Source organism: Zonotrichia albicollis, chromosome 3, assembly GCF_047830755.1.
Source record: "Zonotrichia albicollis isolate bZonAlb1 chromosome 3, bZonAlb1.hap1, whole genome shotgun sequence".
In the NCBI taxonomy this organism is placed as follows: Eukaryota; Metazoa; Chordata; class Aves; order Passeriformes; family Passerellidae; genus Zonotrichia; species Zonotrichia albicollis.
The window spans coordinates 114804162-114823240 of NC_133821.1; the positions used below are offsets into that span (position 1 = coordinate 114804162).

A 19079-nucleotide genomic window follows, 5' to 3' on the forward strand; every position below is an offset into this window, starting at 1 on the left:
TGCATGTGAAGAGGAGAGATTAAGGATATTTCTTATGCAGCCACTGAACCTGCATAAACAGAGAGGAAATACTGTAGAAATCAAAAATATTTCCAGATGAGCCAATAGATGCAATTTCTCTAAGATATTCCAGTAAATCAGGGTTGAATTGTCTTTCCTTTGGCAAGGTTTGGGTAAAATAATGTGTACATATTCAACAGTTACACAATTAAGTCCAAAATTAAAAGGGTTGCAGAAATGGATGATGGGGCTAAGAATTTTCCAGCCCATATTGGGATTTTTCTTTTCTTTCCAAGTTGTGTTTCTGAGGGGCAGCCAGAGTTAACGAGTTCTTCATTGACCAGGTGCAGTCAGCCTGCTACTGCCTTAAAGCTTCAATGGCAGTTTTTTGATCCCTGCCCTAGGCAATAGGTTCTTCTACAAACTCATCTGCTCTCCCATCTTCTATAAAAACAGCTCACCCACAGATCCATGGCTTTCAGGTATTTTGGTAAAGAAATTAGGAATTCTTATCTTTCTGCATGTTTCTGAATGAAGCAGTTCTGCATCACAGCCACTGCTTTGTCACCAGCTGGGTGGTTAAAAGCAGAAACTCCTGTTTATATCTCAGTTTCTGCACTTTTGCTGATAAAAAACATTTTTATTAGCTTCCAACTTTTTGGATTTTAGAATTTCACCTCCAAACTGTGCCATAAGACTAGAAGTTAGGCTTAGCATAAGAAGGGAGTATTTTGGGTTGCCAAGCTGATGGTCTTATATTGAACACTTAGTAGCATGAATTTGTAAAGAGTAAGATAACACAAGATAAAAGTTAAAAGCATGTTCTGGTCACTAGTCTAATTGTGTTTTAGCAAGTTGTTGGATACCACACACAAAAAAAATCTTGGAAAAAGTCATTCCGGCTGGCTTGGATATAGCTGACATATAATGCTTTGATGGAGTAATAGCACCGTGTAGAGGCAGCAGCTGTGCTCCACCAGTGGGCTCGTTTATAATCAACAGGTACTCTGCAGTATGGCACCTGGGTTTTAATATGGCTTAGTGACAAGCAAAAATAATCCTGGGATCTTGCTTTCTTAAATGGACATTTGTCCACATCCCCAGACTGGTTGTGAACTGGCAGCCTGCCTGACACAGTCCCCACATAAAAGGGGAAAAGAAATATAATGAGTGATTTGGCAGAGCTGAGTGTGCTGTCCTTTCTCGGCTGTTGGCAGTGTGCCTGGCTTTAACCAGCAAAACTACCCTTTTATCTTCCAGTTGAGGAAATCTGAGGTTGCTCTCTCCTTTGGAAGAAAAAATTACATTTTTCCTTTAAATTTCTTTACGTACTTAAAGTCACTCATTTATTTGGCATTCCCATCTTCCACAGAGCTTCTGTGCCCCCTAAATACCTTGGGGCTGACAAAGGATCTGTGCTCTGTGCTAACAGGAGCCCTTCTGTGCAGAGTAACCCATGTGCACGGCTGCACATTCTCCTGCCAGCAAGCAGGATCCAATGTCATTGTTTGCTCCCAAGTGCCTGAGCACTCAGGTTTTGGGTTGGGTGATGAGAACAGCAAATGGATCACCAGATCCATAAATAATCTAAAAATTATCTGAAACTACCTTTATGCTGGGATTAATAGTAAATACATGAGGTGAGTGCCAGCAAATTTGTTTCAGCTTTCTTCTGTGATCCCAAAAATATTTTGTATGCTTTGCCATGCAGGTGCTGGATGTTAGCAAGGAGGGGAAGGAGGAGGTGTTCTATGGGCCTACGCTCCCCTTTGCTTCCAATGGAATAGCAGCCTGCTTTCTTCCAGCTCCTTATTTCACATGCCCCAACCTCCAGACTCTGCAAGTGCCTCACCACAGGATCGGCACGATGTGACGCATTCCTCACGCTTCACGGAATCGGAAGTGGAGGAGGAAAACGTCAAACCCCACAGGGTTTGATGGAAGGGTTTCTCTGGGTCAGTGAGAAGAGTCAATCCACTCGGGCTGCTGCTTCACCATCACACATTTGTCTTAAGGCCAGATCCCAGCGGGCAGGCCGGGAGCCCCTGAGGCCGCGCGCGGTTTCTCTGCGGGGCTCAGCGGCGGCAGCGATGCGCGAGCGCCGTGTGCGGTTCTGCCGGTGGCCCCTGGCTGCGTCTCCTTCATTTCCTTATGCAACCTCATCAGACATTGTGGATGCTCTCAGCTCTTCCTGGGCCACTGCTCTTTGGAGTCTGCACATTCAGTTGTTCACCAGTGGCGCTTTCAAAGACAATAAAAAAGCTCTGTTTGTGTTGACAAAGATGATATAATACTGTGCTAATTATGCAACTTACTCAATACCTTTGGCAAAAAGAATAACAAATGTGTTGACTTCCAATTCCGAACTCCATCGTTTACATTTTCTCATTTAATAATACTTCATTTGAAATTTAAATACTTCAAAACAGATTAAAACAAAAATAAAAAATAAGCAAGCCCTATAGGATAAGAGGAACAGATAAAAAATTGTCTCAGCTGAAAGGCAAAGGAAATGAAGCCTCACGGTTAAACTCAAGTCTGGACTGATTGTGTTTGTCTGAGACTCTAAAGATTGTTTGGGATGTCATTTACCAAGGTCTACTACCAAATAAATGTTACCTTCTGTCATATGATCAATTCTTCCTGACAGCTGCAGTCTTTTAATGGTGGAGATCAGCCTCTTTACTGCATAATTAAAATGTGCCATTTACTTAATATTTTTAATATTCAGTTTGCAAGGGGTCACCACATTTACGATTATCAATGAACAGTCTCATTTTGTCCAACATATGGTCCCACAAATCACTGGTCTCCAGAGGCTAAACAGGTGTAGAACAATGTCAATATTTATTTATTTATTCTTTCAGTTTATATAGCGTGTCTCCATTCCACTCTCCAGGCATATGCCAGCTCACAGCAAATACTCTAACCTGGTGTATTTTGGCTTTGCTTGGCTACTGCAGTCCCTGTCTCTTATCTCTGTGTTTTATTTACATATTGAACAAAAATGTCAATGTTTGTAAATATTAACCAAGCATGTAATTAAATCTTTCTCTATTTCTGATTTATGGATACTCTGCACTTCTCTGCCTTACCTACTGATCAGCTCCCTGTCACTGTGCTGCCTGAGCAGACCTATCAAATTCCTGCTGATGCTCCTGCTATTCCACATGAGGAATGTGCTGCAGCAGTAGCCCGTGCCTGCTGGACAGGAACAGGTTTGACTTCATCCAGTGAGCAGCAGCACTTTCTAATCAAAACTGTCTTTTAAGGGTCTGATTACAGGGAGGTAACTTTATTATCATTTCTGTCTCCTGCTGGGCAGTGTACTGGTGGAAATCCCCTTTCCTTTTCCCTGCTTATCAGTTTAGAATGTTTTATGGTTCGTTTTTTGTTTTTTTGGTGTTTTTTTTTTTTTCTTCTTTTTTTGCTTCCTCACTTTCCCTGCCTCGAGCAGAGCTGCAGCTGCCCAGTCTTTGCCTGGCACACTGACTCGAGTTGCTAACACCATCTCACTCCTGGGCACCAAGCACACCTTTATCTAGGCAGCACTTTTCTCTATGCTGTGTGGGAGCTGGATAGCCTGTACATTGAGACACGTTTTAATTTCTTGGTTTAATTTGTTTGATGTCCTGGAGATCTGCATGCAAGGGACAGCTCTCTGAACAGTACATTTACAGAAATTGTTCTCCTGTGTGGGCTGCAGGGCCCAAACCAGGCAAGTATACAAACTTTGACTTAGGTGTGGCTTTCAGGGACACAAATGGAGTGCATGTCTCATTTTCAAGAGGAGAGTGGCTAAAATAATCAAAACCTGTGCAGGGGCTTTGAGTCTCATCCCAGAGGTACCGCACCAGGTGAGTGATCCGCTTTTGTTTCGGGGGCAGAACCAACACTTCGGTTTGTAAAGCCCAGGGCACTTCTGGACAATTGTGCCAAGTGTGTTTTCTGTGTCTCAGCTTAGTTTGGAGACTTTTATTCCTAGGTCTCATAGCTTACTACAGCTGTAGCTATGGAATCATTTCTAAACTGCTGCTCCTGGAGAGCAGGGGGAGGGATCAGGATGGATCAGGACAACTGCTGAGCAGCAGCAGCAGAAAGTGGCAGCAGTGGCCTGGGTTTGAGGAGCAGAGGGGGGCAGCTTCCTTATGCAAAGCAGCATGTGCCTCTTGGTTCGAGGTCTGAAAGGCAAGAAAGTTATCATGTTTGTTCTGCCCTTTAGACACTTCTACTGCTCTGGTTGTTGTCACCAATTGTCTGCACTGTGAATGGCAGTTTCAAGCAGCTGTGCAATTGCATTATATTGGTTAGGGGTGCCTCTGCCACAGAGCCTCAGGACAACACATATGCTCCTGTTAGTGTCAGGATCCTGCTCTGGCTCTTAATCATCAGGCTCCACTGATTACAGAGGTCTTTCACGGCAACCTCTTAGTCACTAAAGTTTTTGTGTCACACTTTCCTGTCTGGGTCTTTCTGCTTTTGTTGCAGGACCTACAGGACAGATGGAGGGTGCTTTGCTACACCTGAAGTCAGAAAATGCCTCATAGCCCTTGCTAGATGAGCAAAACCCAGTTAATTATGGCCAGGTAAGAAAAGAGAGGAGTGTGGATGCAAAGAGCAAGTGGAGAGCACCCTGCTGTGGCTGAGGGGTCTCAGCTGGAGGGAGCAAGGATGGGAGAGCCAAGCTGGCATCCCCTGCCACCTGCAGCTGGGCAGGTCTCCTGCAAAGGCTGCCTGCTGAGCTGAGGTTTCTGAATCATCAGGTCCTCACGCTGCCAACCCTCCATTGAATGTCTTTGGCTTCTCAAACTGCCATGGCTGCAGAATCCTGTGCGTGACCTCCTGATCCACCTGTGATGTTTTAAATTTTGTACTATTTTGGGCAGGTATATGACTCTGAACCCAACCTTCATACCTACCCAGCCTGCTGGTTTTGGTATGTACCTCTGACACAGTTTAGCTCAGTTTTTCCACACACCCTTAAAGCTGTCCAGAGCAAGAATATTATTCCATGCTTGCTGGTTCTGTTGCCAGAGTCTGATCATCACAGTGGGAGAGCAGATGCCAGCACAAGTCATTTATCCAGCTAGGAGTGTGCAAGGTAAGGGGACAAGTTGCAACCAGTGAGAACTCACTACGGCTTCAGGGAAAGAGGTGTTCTTACCAGTGAATAATGCAGCAGTCACTGACTGTCCTGTTTGGCAAAAAGTGCAGTTCTGTGCCCTGAATTCCTTAGATTTACACATTAAGGCTATTTATATCTGCAGCTAAGTCTTTTGGGTCACAAGGTCTTGAAGAGCTGTAAAAAAGATCAGAGCTATTCTCTGATCTTTTTCAGGCCACACCCATAAAGAATAATATTCTATCCTTTATATGGCTTTAATTGAAGTATATAAATATATACTTCACAAGCAGCAGTAGCAGCAGCACTAACAGCCTCTTCTGCCACTTTGGTGTCTCTTGAGCATTTCACACCCAAGTGCTGACTAAAGGAACACTCACATTTGATAAGCCAGTGTGCAGCAGTTCTGCTTCTGTACAGTAATGTTCTTGTAATCCTTTAAATTCTAGTTGTGGCTTACGATTTTCTTCTTCATTTAGCAGCTTTTGAGCCAAGTTCCTGACTTTCAGAAGAGCTGAAACTTCTGTAACTCTTTTTCATCTAAATTTTGCCTTCCCCAGTTACCCTCCCCCAAACCTGTACAGACATTTTAGTACATCAGTTGCAGAATGGCAGAGAAACAGATAATTGAATATTCACACATGCAGAAACAACCCAGGCAGAATGTGGAACAATGTGGAAACAGGCGCGAAAAGAGGCGGCATCTGTTTATTGAAAATTAAAATGTAGAATAAATTAAGAGGGCAAGGTTGAAACACTTCATCTGCAGACAGAGTTTGTAAGGGAAGAAGACTGCAGGAAGTTTAGCACATGGATTGTGTAGAAAGGACTTATGCAGTTCTATTTTTGCAAAATGAGGAGTTTTTTCCCCTTCCAAGGACATGTTATAAAGGGATAAAGTGTCTACATAAAGAATGGTTTTCCAATAGAGATGATTATATATAGCAGTTTCACAGTAATGCCAGAATTAAAATGCTTAAAACGTTAATGTTGCAATGCTTCAAGCGCTGAAGAACAGAGTAAGTATTTTTAGCAATACCCTCAATTCATATAAGCAAATGCTGTGCTAATTTTTCCACCGGTGCCTCTGCAGGTCATGCTGGGCTTTTCTAAAACAAATAATGAATTTAGCAAATTTGCATTTTTAATGCCTGTTTTGGTGACATTCTGCAAGGAGAAGGGTAGAGCCAAGATAGTGTTTGATGGACTGGGAAATGCAGTGAATTTGGTTGTAATGTGGAATTACTCTGCTGGCATTTCCAAAGGCCTGTAAAGCTAGCACATCTATGAACAGAGGATCTGAGATTTTGCTTTTTTTTGTTGTTGCTGTTTATGTTCTGTACTTACCTTTGCACTTTGTACATTAGGCTTACAAAAGGTTTCTCACTTTAAAGCTGCTCAAGTAGACAAAAGCCATATTCTAGTCATTCATCATATAACAAGCTTAATTATGCTAGGACATATTGACACTGCATCAGATTTTTAATCTTCAACATAATTTTATAACCATTGCTAACAGATGGGCTGATTACACTGAATTTGAGTTTTAAGTAATAGTTAAAAATTCTAAAATATGATTAAACTGGAAATACCCATTGCATACCTAATTTTCAAAAAGCTTCTGAAAGAAGAAAAACCAGAGTGCAGTAAAGCCTCTTTTTTGTTTCCTGAGGGAACTATATTGCATTTAAGTGCAGAGTTATCAAAGTTCCTTAGATGACCAAGCAGTTTGTGCTATTGGCAGCTCCTCTTCTGTCCAATTACAACCCATAGGCCAGGACCTTATTTTTTCCATGGGTCTGTTGCTCTATTCCAGCATAAAAGATGTGAATTTTTCTATTTCAGAACTTCTTTTTTATCAAAACACATACCCTCCCCCCCTTTTTTTCATTGAAAATTAAAGCAAAGAGTAATTAAAAATAGGATTTTCTGCTCTTCAATAACAAATGTAGAATTCTTATGAACAAGAGGGACAGCTTTGTGGGACTAATGGAGGTTCACGTGAATTCTGAACAAAAGGTATTTTTTTTTCATGCTATCTTTTTAAGGTTACTAAAGGAAAGATGGAAAGATAAGCCAGTTTTCCCTCTGCCTGCTATTGTTCATCAAGTGCTGGACATGTGTGTCATATCACAGGGGTGATAATGGGTCAGAGGTGATTGGTATCCTGAATTCTGGAATAGAGGAAATGCAAAGATTAAATACTGTCTATTTAGATCTCAATTCTATACATTGCAGAAAAAAAAAAGGTGCTTAGTATATATACACACACACATCACAAAAATGTGTCCTCTTATATTCTGGAACAGTCCTCTGGCCAAGGAGATAAGTGTGGAAAATTCTGCAAGGCTCATGATGGCTCAGTTTCAGACAGGTCTCCCATCACCAGTATTAGCATTTCCAAATGAAAGGACACTGGTCACACAGACTGAGGGCAAGAAAAATCATACTGAAATTAATTTTTATTTTAAAAACTTCACTGACAAACACTGATTCTATAGTTATGAGCAATTCATTAGATGTCTACTAGTTTTGGCTGGAGTGGAGCTAATTTTCTTCACTCTTTCCTCATATAGACGTTTTTGTTATTGCTGAGCAGGGCTTACACAGAGCCAAGGCTTTTCTGCTTCTCGTACTGCCAGGCTGGGGAGGGGGCTGGGAGGGGACACAGCTGGGACAGGTGACCCCAACTGACCAAAGGGACATTCCAGATCTGCCCAGTGACGTCATGCCCAGTACATAAAGTGGGAGAAGAAGGAAGAGACATTTAGAGTGATGGTGTTCATCTTCCCATGTTATGTACTACACTGTTCCATGCCATGGGGCCCTGCTGTCCTGGAGATGGCTGAGCACCTGCCTGCTCTGGGGAAGCAGTGAATTTATTCCTTGCCTTGCTTTATTTTCATGCATTCTTATTAATGGCTTTTGCCTTCCCCACGAAACTGTCTTTGTCTCAGCCAAGGAGTTTCCTACCTTTTACCCTTTCAATTCTCTCCCCAGCCCCACTGGTGGGGGAGCAGCTGTGGGCCGGGGTTAAACCATCACAACATTCAAAACAGCTTAATACCATAAATTTTTCATCATATAGATGGGTTTGAATAATGAAATTTTTCTGAATTAGGTACTCTAGCTACAGTTTTATTTTCAGGATCTTTTCACCACCCATTGCAGAATTTACAGCTGCAGGAAATGTTTGTCCATGCAAGCAGTATTATTTTTAAACAATGTAATAATGGGAGACACCCTTGCCATCCTCTGAGTAAAACACCCCTGCAATGAGTAGCAATCTTCAAATGAGTGAGGTTGCTTAGAACTTCATCTTACCTGACCTTCAATATTTCCAGGGATGGAGTGTCTACCAACCCTCTGAGAAACCTGTCCCAGTGTTTCACCATCCTCATAATAAAATTCTTTCCCATATCTAGTCTGAATCTACCCTTTGTTAAACCAAACTGTTCAGTGTAAAATGCTATAGAAAGGTTTAAATGAAATGATGTTTATTGCCTTAAGCAGCCTCTATACAGACAGCATCTAATAAGATGTATATATATTTTTAGCTTTTAGGTTTTTTTCTACATTTTAGTTAAAACCAGAATTTTCTTCATTCCTTCTGACTGGTTTTGGACTGCTCTTTGGTGTATGCTTGGTAGGTCAGCATAAACTAGTACTCTGCAAGTCGTCCTCTCATCAATATTATTGGAACTATCAGTGACATCTGCAAATGTCCATACCACCCATCAGATCCCCCATCTGGCACTGGTTGATGACTGTGATGCAAAATGCCTTGTTTCTGTTTGCTTTAACTTTGTGACAAAGAAGAATGATATTTTCCAAACTGTTAAAATTAGTTTCCCATGTGCCAGGAGCTGCTATGCATTTACATAAAGTCCTGTTGCTTTTTCAGAAACTTCCAGCCACTACAGATAGTATTAAATATGTCCTTAATAACCTACTACACATCATTAAGTGCTTCATTGTAATATGTGTTCTATCCTTTAAAATCACAGTTTTTACTTTCAGGAAGTAATACGACAGTCAGACATCTGTTCTGGGATCTACTGTGGTAGGACTCAAATTTCAAAAGCATCTCAATTAATTTCTCTTGGAGAGGGGTGTTTTTAATTTTTTTCAAAAAAGCTTTTCAGAAGCAGAATCCCTCTGGGATGAATAAAACTCCCAGGTACATAAGCTTACGAGAAGCTACAATGCAAGTTCAATAAGTTACTTTCATAATGAAAAGAACCTCCATGTTCTGCACTATTAAGTACCCTAAAGAGGCTTTTAGTTACTGCATTATCTGAAGTACTGATAGCTGATTTAGGCAAGAAGATTATCCAGTTCGACTTGATAAGATTACTGCAACCAAAGGGAAGCTGCTCTGAACAAGATTTTAGGGATTTTTGTGGAGCTATTAGACATAAAAATAATTTTTTCCTTCCTGTTAACATTGCAAAATTAAAATATGAGTGACTTTAAAAGTAAGAGCCTGCTCACTGGTGTTGCCATTAATGGCAAACCCACTCCAAAGTCCCGTAAGTAGTTTCAGAAGTTTTCAGAAAGCCTCAGATTATTGAGGGAAGTGAAAAGTGTGGATACCATAGCCATCAATGAAAGTTTCCTGAGGACTTCGAGAAAAAAAATGAAGAAAAAGTTACAGAGCTAGATACACCCTGCAAAGACCCATAACACAGCAAAATACTTGACAGATCCAACTTTCTTAGCAAACAAGAATAATTACTAGCCTATCATCAAATTATGAGTATTTCAATTAGAAATCTGTCCTCTCTTCTTTTTCCCTCCCACCTTTCACACCTAGTATAAGTGTATAACTAATAATGTCATGACTAATTAAAGACCATTGGGACCCCTGGAAAATACAAGTCAATTTTAAGAACATAGCATTGAAAAGGAAGGGAACATGAAATCTAAACCTGCCTTTTCTTACATTACCCACAAAGAAAACAGAGAGGTTTTACAATGGAATATGAAATACTGAAATGTTTTAATACAGGTGAAAGTTAAAGACAGCTATACACATTCTGTGCAACATAAACACATTAAAAATACTCTCTCTTAACACAAGCTTTATCACACTGGCACAACCCCTGGTGAATGCACTGCATTCAACAAGTTGAGTACTAGAGAGCACATGTTTTTCCCATTCTACTAAAATAATAAATTAGAAATTACAAAATTATGATTTTCTTAAGAACAGACTGAATAAGATTTTCAAAAGTACACTATATAAGAGGGACAGGTCTCATTCAATGGACTAAGTTGTGAAATTCTTTGAAATTCTGTCTTATATGTTACAATATATAGGCTCTGTTCTTACAGATACTGAATCTGTAATAAATTAGCTTTCAACCTTTCTATTGCTGTTCATCAGGACATTGAGTCAATTTTCAAATGCATGACAATAATAAAATACCAAAGGTTTTTTTTTTTTTTCAATTAATACATAAATTGGGGAAAAATGGGGAACAACCACAAAAATTGATACATGTATTTCCATTGTAAAGATAAAGAGCTTGTCTAGTTCTTGTTGTAGTCTGCAGTTCTTGTTGTAGTCTGTAGTTTTAGGTACCAACAATGTCATAATGTCCAAGAAGAAAGGATTAATCACCAGCACATTACTGAGCTGTCTCATTTTCCAGTTTTTGTATCTCATTTTGTCCAGCCTCTGCAAGGTGAGATAAGAGTCTCTTATACGCTTCTCTGTTGGGGGAAAAAAACCAAAACATATAACACGTTACTTTAATAATCTCACACACCCTAGGAGTCAAGTGTGTAATTCCCAAACACATTGTTTAGATATTGAGATATTAAAACAGTTTAATGTCCCCCCACCTATTCAGCTGCTTCTTTGCTGTGACTCTTTAGCATGGCCAGATCAGGAAGAATAGGGACTGCACTGTTTACAGCTAGAAGTGCAGTGGAGCTCCTTAGAAGCCTAATTGTTTAGTAAACTGCTCTGAAATACAAGTTCCTTGTTTAAAAACGTGGAGTTTCCAAGGCCTGGATGAATATCAGCATTCAGCCTTGATGATGTTTGCTCTCTCATTTCTGCCTAAGCAATCCCTGGGACTCTCACCACAGCACAGTGATGGGAGCCCCTCACACTTGGGTGCAGCCTAAGCACTGAACCAGATTCAGACAGCAACCTCGACCCAAGGACAATGACTGCTAAAATAAACCTGGAATTCAGAAGGGAACTGTCACTCAAGTGGATTTTCCAGAAGAGTGCATATGTGTTGATGAGACTTTTCACCTTAAGTTCATTCTAATACTCTCCAACCCAAACAATGTAATTATTGTTAAAATACTGCCTCTGACATTTAGGTCTTTTCTAATTATAGATTTTTGTCATGAAATATTAACTTGAGCAAACAAAACTGCAGTTTTCATACTAGTTCCTTGCAATTACAACACTGGACATCACCACTATAAGCATTTAATGCAAATTCTGAACACCTTACTTCTTTTATAGATACAGATTTGCACTTTATTGTCTACAGTAATTGCACTGAATATGTTAATATCATGTTATTTAGAGTCTAGGACCGAAGAGAGAAAATCAGGTGTTCTTGAAGAGAGAAACTTAGTGTTCTTACAATAAAATGCTCATGGAACACCTCAGGCTGCTGGGTAATGCAGCACATTCTAAATACAAATTACTAATAGAAAACATTGACAACAGATTAGCTAATATATATGGTTTAAGTGATGAGGATAAAGGAAATGGAGCTCTTCAGTAATCTCCAAGCATGTATTTCAGGAAGCTCAAACAACCTGCAGGCTTTGTAGATAATGACATGAATGTTCCCATATTAACAGTATTTAGCAAAAGAAAAACAAGCAAACTTTTAGCTATGAAACACATTATCAAAGGATGAAAAGCAGGTTGTGTGGAAATCCTACATATAACAGTACTTCAGGCTGATCCTGGGCAAATTCTCTTAAATAAAAGCAAATGCAGTTGCTGGCAGTGGATAGTAAAAGGTGAATAATATAATTACAAATTAATTAAATGCATTTTTCATTAAATGGAAGATGATACCCTGTGAGTACCCTTCAGCGTCTCATAAGTTATTTGCTGAGGAGAACGTATGTGGCCCGAAGTTTAGAGTCCGGCTAGCTGAGGGCGAAAGGCCGACGCCCCTCTGCAATTCCTGGCCAGCGCCCTTCGGCGTCTGAGGGCCTCGGGCTGTGCTGGCTGTGGACTGGCTTACCCCGCTGGTATTGGGGAGGAACGGAGCTGACCATTTCCCGGGGGTTAAACATCGGTTTATTGAAGGTGTTGCGGGATCCAAACGCGGGGAAACCAACCGGGAAAAAGTTTTTTCATAGGGGGTGAAACAGGATTATAAAGGAGGGGGGTGGGTACAGGCAGAGCCAATCGGGAAAGGTGAGGGGATGAACTTCACAGAACTGACACTCCATGGAGACCAATAATCAAAAGGTAAAGGAGGTGTCCTGGGACCCCAGCCAGCCACCATCTCCAGAGAGGAGAAGGTTCTCGAAACCTGGGAGGAGGAAGGGAGTGATTGACTGGACAGGGAGGAAACAACTTTCACTTATAAGGGAAACCAGGGGAGGAGCAATTACATATCAGCAACTATGAATAGCAGTTGCTATAGCAACTTAGCTGACAGGCTAGCAGTGGCGGGAAAAACTGGGGGAACAAAACCATTTTACACATAATAGGGGAGAACAATACATAAATTGGGGGAATAACACAAGAAACTTAACAACATACTACAACAGTGCCCCACCAGGCAGAGCTTCCTGGAGCTCTGTAGCACTGCTTGCATAGATCCTGGAAGGTCAGTGCTGCATCTGCACCCAGACACCACCATCCCTGCCAAGCTGCTCCCCTCCTCTGCCATCTTCTCCTAATGCCAGATGGATTCAAGTGTCAAATATTTCTGTCCTGAGTTCTTGGGGGGCAAACGGAGGAATCCTGAGCCTGCTGTGCCTATTGGAGCCAGCCACGACTCTTCTAAGTTTAGATTTTGAGAGAGCTCTTGATATTCAGTTGGGGGTATTTATTTTCCAAGCATCTCAGACCATACCTGATTATAGTATAATTTCACATATGACCCAAAAAGTCCTCTAAAACAGGGACTAACAGGAAAATTGTTTGGGTAAGGAATTCTTAATTCTGTTTTGTAACATATATTGTAGAGACAACCTGGCTTCACAAAAATTCTACTCTGGTCTGTGGACCCTAGTATCAAAACATCTCTGGAAATATTTAGCAAATATAGATGGCTTTAAACCATGAGAGGCTTGAGTTAAGGGAAATTTCTGGCTGAAAACACTTAAAAATAACTCATTTTTGGGTGTCTGTGCTGCTGTCTTACCACTGCTTTCTTTCAACAGAATAAATCTCTACTAGTCATTGTCAAAAGCAGTATTAAATGAAAACCAAACCTCTGTGCAGCATTTCTTCCAAGGCCTTGTTTGTGCTCAGAATCCTTCAGAGACTGTGTGATTGTGGGAATCAGGCTGGTAACTAAAGTCTGATCCAAGACTGCCACTGTCTCCAGTATGCTGAGAACCCGGTGATCATAGACAGCAGTGTAGTCCTGGATGAACTGCCTGGGGGGACAGAGGGACATTTAATGCAGGGTCAAAAGAGATGCAGAGAACATGCCAACAACAACTGTACAGTCTAATCAGAACAAACAATCTGGCTGCACAGCAATTTTCATTTTGTTACACTGGAATACTCTACCTGGAATACTTTCTCTAAACAAAGGATGGTTTTGAAGGCTAATGCTAAAAATTCCACGCATTTATTTTCAAGTAATTTGGCAGATTCTGCTGCTGTTTCCCCAGGACTGCCTTGTTCCTAATGTGTGTGAATGCAAAACTAAACCATACATTTCTTATTTAATAAATAATAATTGTAATAAAAAGACTAACAAAACAAGAGTTTTAGATTCAAATTTGCAGAAACCATGTTGGCATTTCTAATAATGATCCTCTGGATCTTAAATAGGGCAGATCATTAGATGGAAGCACATCCATTTGCCATCCTGAGGACTTTAAGGCTCACAGATTACATTCAAATCAAAATTAGCACCCTAGGGATGACACATCCCATGAAATTGATGTATCAGATACAGACTGGCATTCCCACAAACACCAATTCTTTTTTCAGTGAGTCTCTCTCAAGCCTTTCACCTAGACCTAGCCCAATACAGCAGCAGTGCTTAAGGTTTGCAGAATGTCTATGAGTGCCAGGCCATGCAGCTCTGCCACTGTATCCATGCAAGACGCAGGATTCATTTTGTAGAGCTATGAAATAAGGATAATTCACATTATAATAATCTATTATTGTCACAAAATCAAATTTAAAAAGCTAAGCTTGTTATATGAATATTAGCTGCACTTCAAATTAGGCACACACATCTTTCACAGCACCATCAGCATTCCTGAGGAGTTTTTCCCATTGCAGGAAAAACTATATGCCTATCAAAATAGTATCTCATCCATAAGGAAGCAGGTATGCCTCTCACTTCTATTTTTCTGCTCTGGCTTTTTGGCAAAGCTGTGCTCAAATCCAGTGCCAAAAGTACCATTACTAAAATACCATAAACAAGCAACAATGCAGCATGTTAGGATAATTAGCTATTTTAAGAAAATATGTTTGCTGTCAATTGGCTTGCAGCAGCTTTGCTGCCAGTTGGCATATTTTCTGGTTACCTAAATACAGAAGTCAGCTGGGTGGCATGTTCTCCTCCTGACCCTGCTTGGCAGCCTTCTACCATGTACTGTACAATGTCTGTAGATATTTTTTTAACTGCAAAAGAAAAATCACAGGATTCACACAGAGCTCTTGAACTGGCCATCTGGAGAATGTCTTTCATGAAGACAAAACATTTTAAATGAGAAAAAAAAAGGTTTAATATTTCTTTGATGCAAGTGAAATGACTGTGAGAGCACTTAGTTAGATTGGCTATAAAGAACAGAGTGAGTCATGGGTTTATGCAAAAGTCTTATTTTCACCACCATTATCCTTTAAACAGATTTTTAAATACACTATGGTTTTTTAGGTTAAAGCCAAGAGATACACATTTAGAGGAAATAGAGGTTTTATTTAAATCTAAGTTCTGTTTATATTCTTTAAACACTCCTATTTGATTCAAAAGAAAGGTAGTCACAGCATTATATTCTGCTTAAAGCTGTGTTGATCTACTCTGTAATTTCAGTGGTGCAGATTGTTCTGAAATGCACCCTAGCTCTTTTTTTAAGGGAAAAAAACCCTAAAAAACCCAACAACCTCTCCCACTATTTTCTCAATAATTATTTCCAAATAAATACCCAAGTTGCAAGATGCAGCTCTTCCTTTATAAAGGTGGAACTGGGCTGCAAGGACTTTTCTGGAAGGCAGTGGCAGAGCCCTGTCCAGGCAGGCAGGGAGCTGGTGGCTACAGCAGCCCAGGACTTCCAGCTCATTGCAAGTGAGTGCTCAGTTTTTAGCAGATATGGCTGTGATGGCAAAAGGGGGAGGAAAATTGGTGATGGCTGAGTCAATTTCCTAAGCACATCTTGTCCCTGAAACTATTACAGACCAGAATCAAACAGTACTTTATCAGAGAAAATTCCCAGGAGAAGTCAGAGGTGAATCCAAATTTTGCTTAACGCCTCTCTAGCAGCAAGAAATGGAAATTTTGAGCTCAGGTACATTCATTGTACAATGGTGGGGTGAAAAGAGTGCTTCATTCTGTAAGTACCTAAAAATAAAGATGTTCTTGCTACAAAACAAAGCATGCTAAAAGAAGAAAGAGGACTCAAAGATACCTTCAGAGAGCAACATGCTACTTTTAATCCATTTATAATGTCTCTATGGGGAGAACATAACTCTAGTCCTTACTTGGTCTCAAAACTTTAGGTGGAAGAAAAGCTCCACAATTGCTAATGGAGGAGATTATATGGGAAGGATATGGAAAAAAGGAAATGCCTTCAGATTCCTGAGAGGCTGATTAGTTCATTAGAGAGTTAAATGAGGCAGGATTTCTCTGCCTGAGAGGCAGAAGCCCCAGACCAGTTAATGAAAAAAAGCTTCATCCAGTTTATCTGGCCAGATTGTTTTATTCACCTCATCTGAGAGTCTTAAATACCGGATGAAAGATGCTCAGCAGTGCAGAAATCTTGCAGGCGTGGAGAGATGTACTTAAAGCAAACAAACAGCTCACCTTGCAGCTCATTAACCAGCACCAAGCACTTCAACACAGCTGGGAGAACCAAGTCTGTGTCACACAGTTCAGTGCTCTGGGTTCTCTGAAGTACTTCAAGAATGAAAGCAAGAACAGAGGCCAAGCGAGGAGGTGGAGCATGGCCTCTGAACTGCAGGTAGTTTTCCCTGGGAAGACAAAGCAAGCCAGAACAAAGTCTATGATTTGGGGTTTTTTTCCATGTAATGCAAGCACCATATACCTTAAAATAACTATGATATTTCAGCAGGAGGCCTATTACATAGATTTCTATCTTTATCTAGGCTTAAATAATGGCTTCTATTTATCTTAGTCGTAGCAATGACTCCCAGTTTGTCAAAGGACAGTGATATCTTCTGATTCTTCTCTTCCGAGAGGAGTGAGAAATAAGAGCCATCATAATTACAGTTTAAAACCCAAGTGTGACTATTAAAAGCTAAATACAAAGGTAGCTTCATAATATAATTGAATTCATGAAGGAATCAAGATTCTAAAATCCTAAATCAACATGCATAATACAGCTGTTATTTAATTACATTATTTAGCTTTATGTGCTTTTGCAAACTCACAATCATACTTGTGGTAACAGCTCTGCTGTTACACTGGTACTGTTATTTGATTTTTATAAACAGTATGTTGTAACAGGACAGCCAGGGACTGATTTTGTTCTGTCAGAATTAACACAAACATCTCCAATATAAAATCTGGCACAAGGATAAAAGGTGACCTGTCAATCTGCAACAAGAGCAAATTTTAACATCACACACATGGAGTGTTCCAATTTTAACACATTGATTTGTTCATTTTCCACGAAAGAATACAAGAATATGAACTACTGTTGGGTTGGCACCACAAATTAATGGAATCTGAAGACAATAAGTTTTGCAGGTGAAAGAGAACACAGCATTTATTCATCAGTCAGCAAGAGCACTCCCAGAACCTTCAAAAAACCATTCTAAGATATTTAATATTAGGTACTGTTACCCACTCAAACAAGGCACATATGTTGGCTGAACAATACATCAGATAAAAACCAGCATCCTTATTAAAAGCTCAGTAAAGAGTGCTGCTACAACTTTCAAATGAAATGTGACTTTCAAAGCTTTGGGTACTTCATTGCACTGCTTCAGAGCACTGGTGTGACTTGGCCAATGAAAGCTGTGACACCCACAGTTCTTGTATCATGTGGTCTGTCTAACTTTAATATTAGCAACTCTGAAATCTTCTGTCTCATTAATTACTCTGAGAATTTCCCACAGGTTTTTTTTTGTGTGTTCTTCCACTACAACAGCTCTGTGAGCTGGGTAATACAATCCTGATGGAGTTTCCCTTCCCCTCTGCAGCAGCAATACATTCATTGCTTTCATATGGCAAAGTGGTGAACAAACTGCACCTATTTGTGTACAGACCCCATGACTGCCTCATGACCACCCAGCACTTTGCAAACCAGAGCGCTGCTCAGTTCTAACACATTCTTCCGAGATCACTAAGGAATGTTTCACATCTTAAAAATCCCCAAGTGCCATTACACCTTCAGAACTTTCCACTCTTAATCTCCATGTTCACACATGCATGCACACATTCAAAAATAACTTTAATAAGATGAAAAGTTTGGGTATCCAAAAACATGCCAGAACTAAGATTGTGAAATCTTAATTGACTCCCTTAATAGGTGATAATACAAGCTTTACTTACAGGATTGCCTCTCATATTTACCCAAGATTAGCACTGACATTATTTTTCTGATCAACATGTATACCCACTCTTCAACAAATAAAGACCCAATTACCATGGATATAGGCCTGTATTTGAGGGGGTTTAAATCCTTTCCCAACACAGAAAAAAAGTACAGATTGTTCACTACTCTGCAGTGCATAAAACCAAGTGTCAGGCTCTCAGCAGCAGGAACAGAGATTTGTAGCTGCTGTTGACATCATGCGAGTGGTGACAGCGCAGTGAACAAACACTGTCTCCTGCCTCTCTGTCTTCCTCTTCCCAGTTTTCCATGTCCCCTGGGCAGCTGGCACACCTGTGCATGCCCTGACACTTAGAGAGCAACAAGGCTCCCAATTCTCAGGTAACTCTGGCAGCTCTAAGCGCTACAACACTGTACCCCTAAATACAGCTTGAGACACATATGTGATGATGTCTCTTGGAGTATAATTAGAAAAGGATTTGCATTTCACATGGCCTCCTGCAATATTTTTTGTTGTGGTCTAGGACTTTTATCCTTAATTAATCTCTCACAAATCTTTCTGATTTTACTCTTCTGATATATAAACACTCTTCTTGCTTTGCTCCCTGCCCATCAACTCCCAGGCTCTTCCAAGAGCCGCACCATCAGCTGAGAGGAAAGCAGAGGCCTGAGCTCATGAGCTGTTTGTGAAATGTGAATCTGAGAGCTGAGAGAGTGATGATTTATGGCCACCGCTCCTCACCTGATGACCTGCAGGGTGGTCCTGCGGAGGCGGAGCAGCTGGGGGGCGCTGATGGAGCTGCCCAGGGCAGCGAGCAGGGGATGCTGCCCCGCACCGGGCACGGCCGGGGAGGAAGGCAGGAACCGTCCAAAATAATGGCGAATAATGCTCCCGAGGAGTTGGTTTAAATAGGCACCCTGGGTTTGGGACTGACAACATATGAAGGACAGGCCCTGTGGAAGAAAATTTTAGAAAGTGATGAATTAAATATATTTTTAGCAATCCAGTTGAATAAATCTTTAACAACTGTATGGT

The 19079-nt window shown here is 40.6% G+C and overlaps 2 protein-coding genes across 9 annotated transcripts in view; one reads left to right on the forward strand and one right to left on the reverse strand.

Annotated features, from left to right (window-relative positions):
• The window catches only part of KLHL32 (kelch like family member 32), a 131169-nt gene extending 117647 nt beyond the window's left edge, over positions 1 to 13522 (forward strand). For all 8 annotated transcript variants that reach the window (XM_074538538.1, XM_074538536.1, XM_074538534.1 and 5 more), the window contains one exon: positions 1712 to 13522. In XM_074538538.1, coding sequence (XP_074394639.1) covers positions 1712 to 1873 — 162 coding nt within the window. In that variant the 3' untranslated portion in view covers positions 1874 to 13522. The remainder of the gene's footprint in view (positions 1 to 1711) is intronic.
• MMS22L (MMS22 like, DNA repair protein) overlaps positions 10106 to 19079 on the reverse strand; it is a 90965-nt gene continuing 81991 nt past the window's right edge. The window contains exons 21-25 of the mRNA XM_074538532.1: positions 18786 to 18997; positions 16330 to 16496; positions 14837 to 14933; positions 13559 to 13726; positions 10106 to 10840 (exon numbers count right to left, since the gene is read on the reverse strand). Of these exons, the coding sequence (XP_074394633.1) occupies positions 10756 to 10840; positions 13559 to 13726; positions 14837 to 14933; positions 16330 to 16496; positions 18786 to 18997 (729 nt within the window). The 3' untranslated portion in view covers positions 10106 to 10755. The remainder of the gene's footprint in view (positions 10841 to 13558; positions 13727 to 14836; positions 14934 to 16329; positions 16497 to 18785; positions 18998 to 19079) is intronic.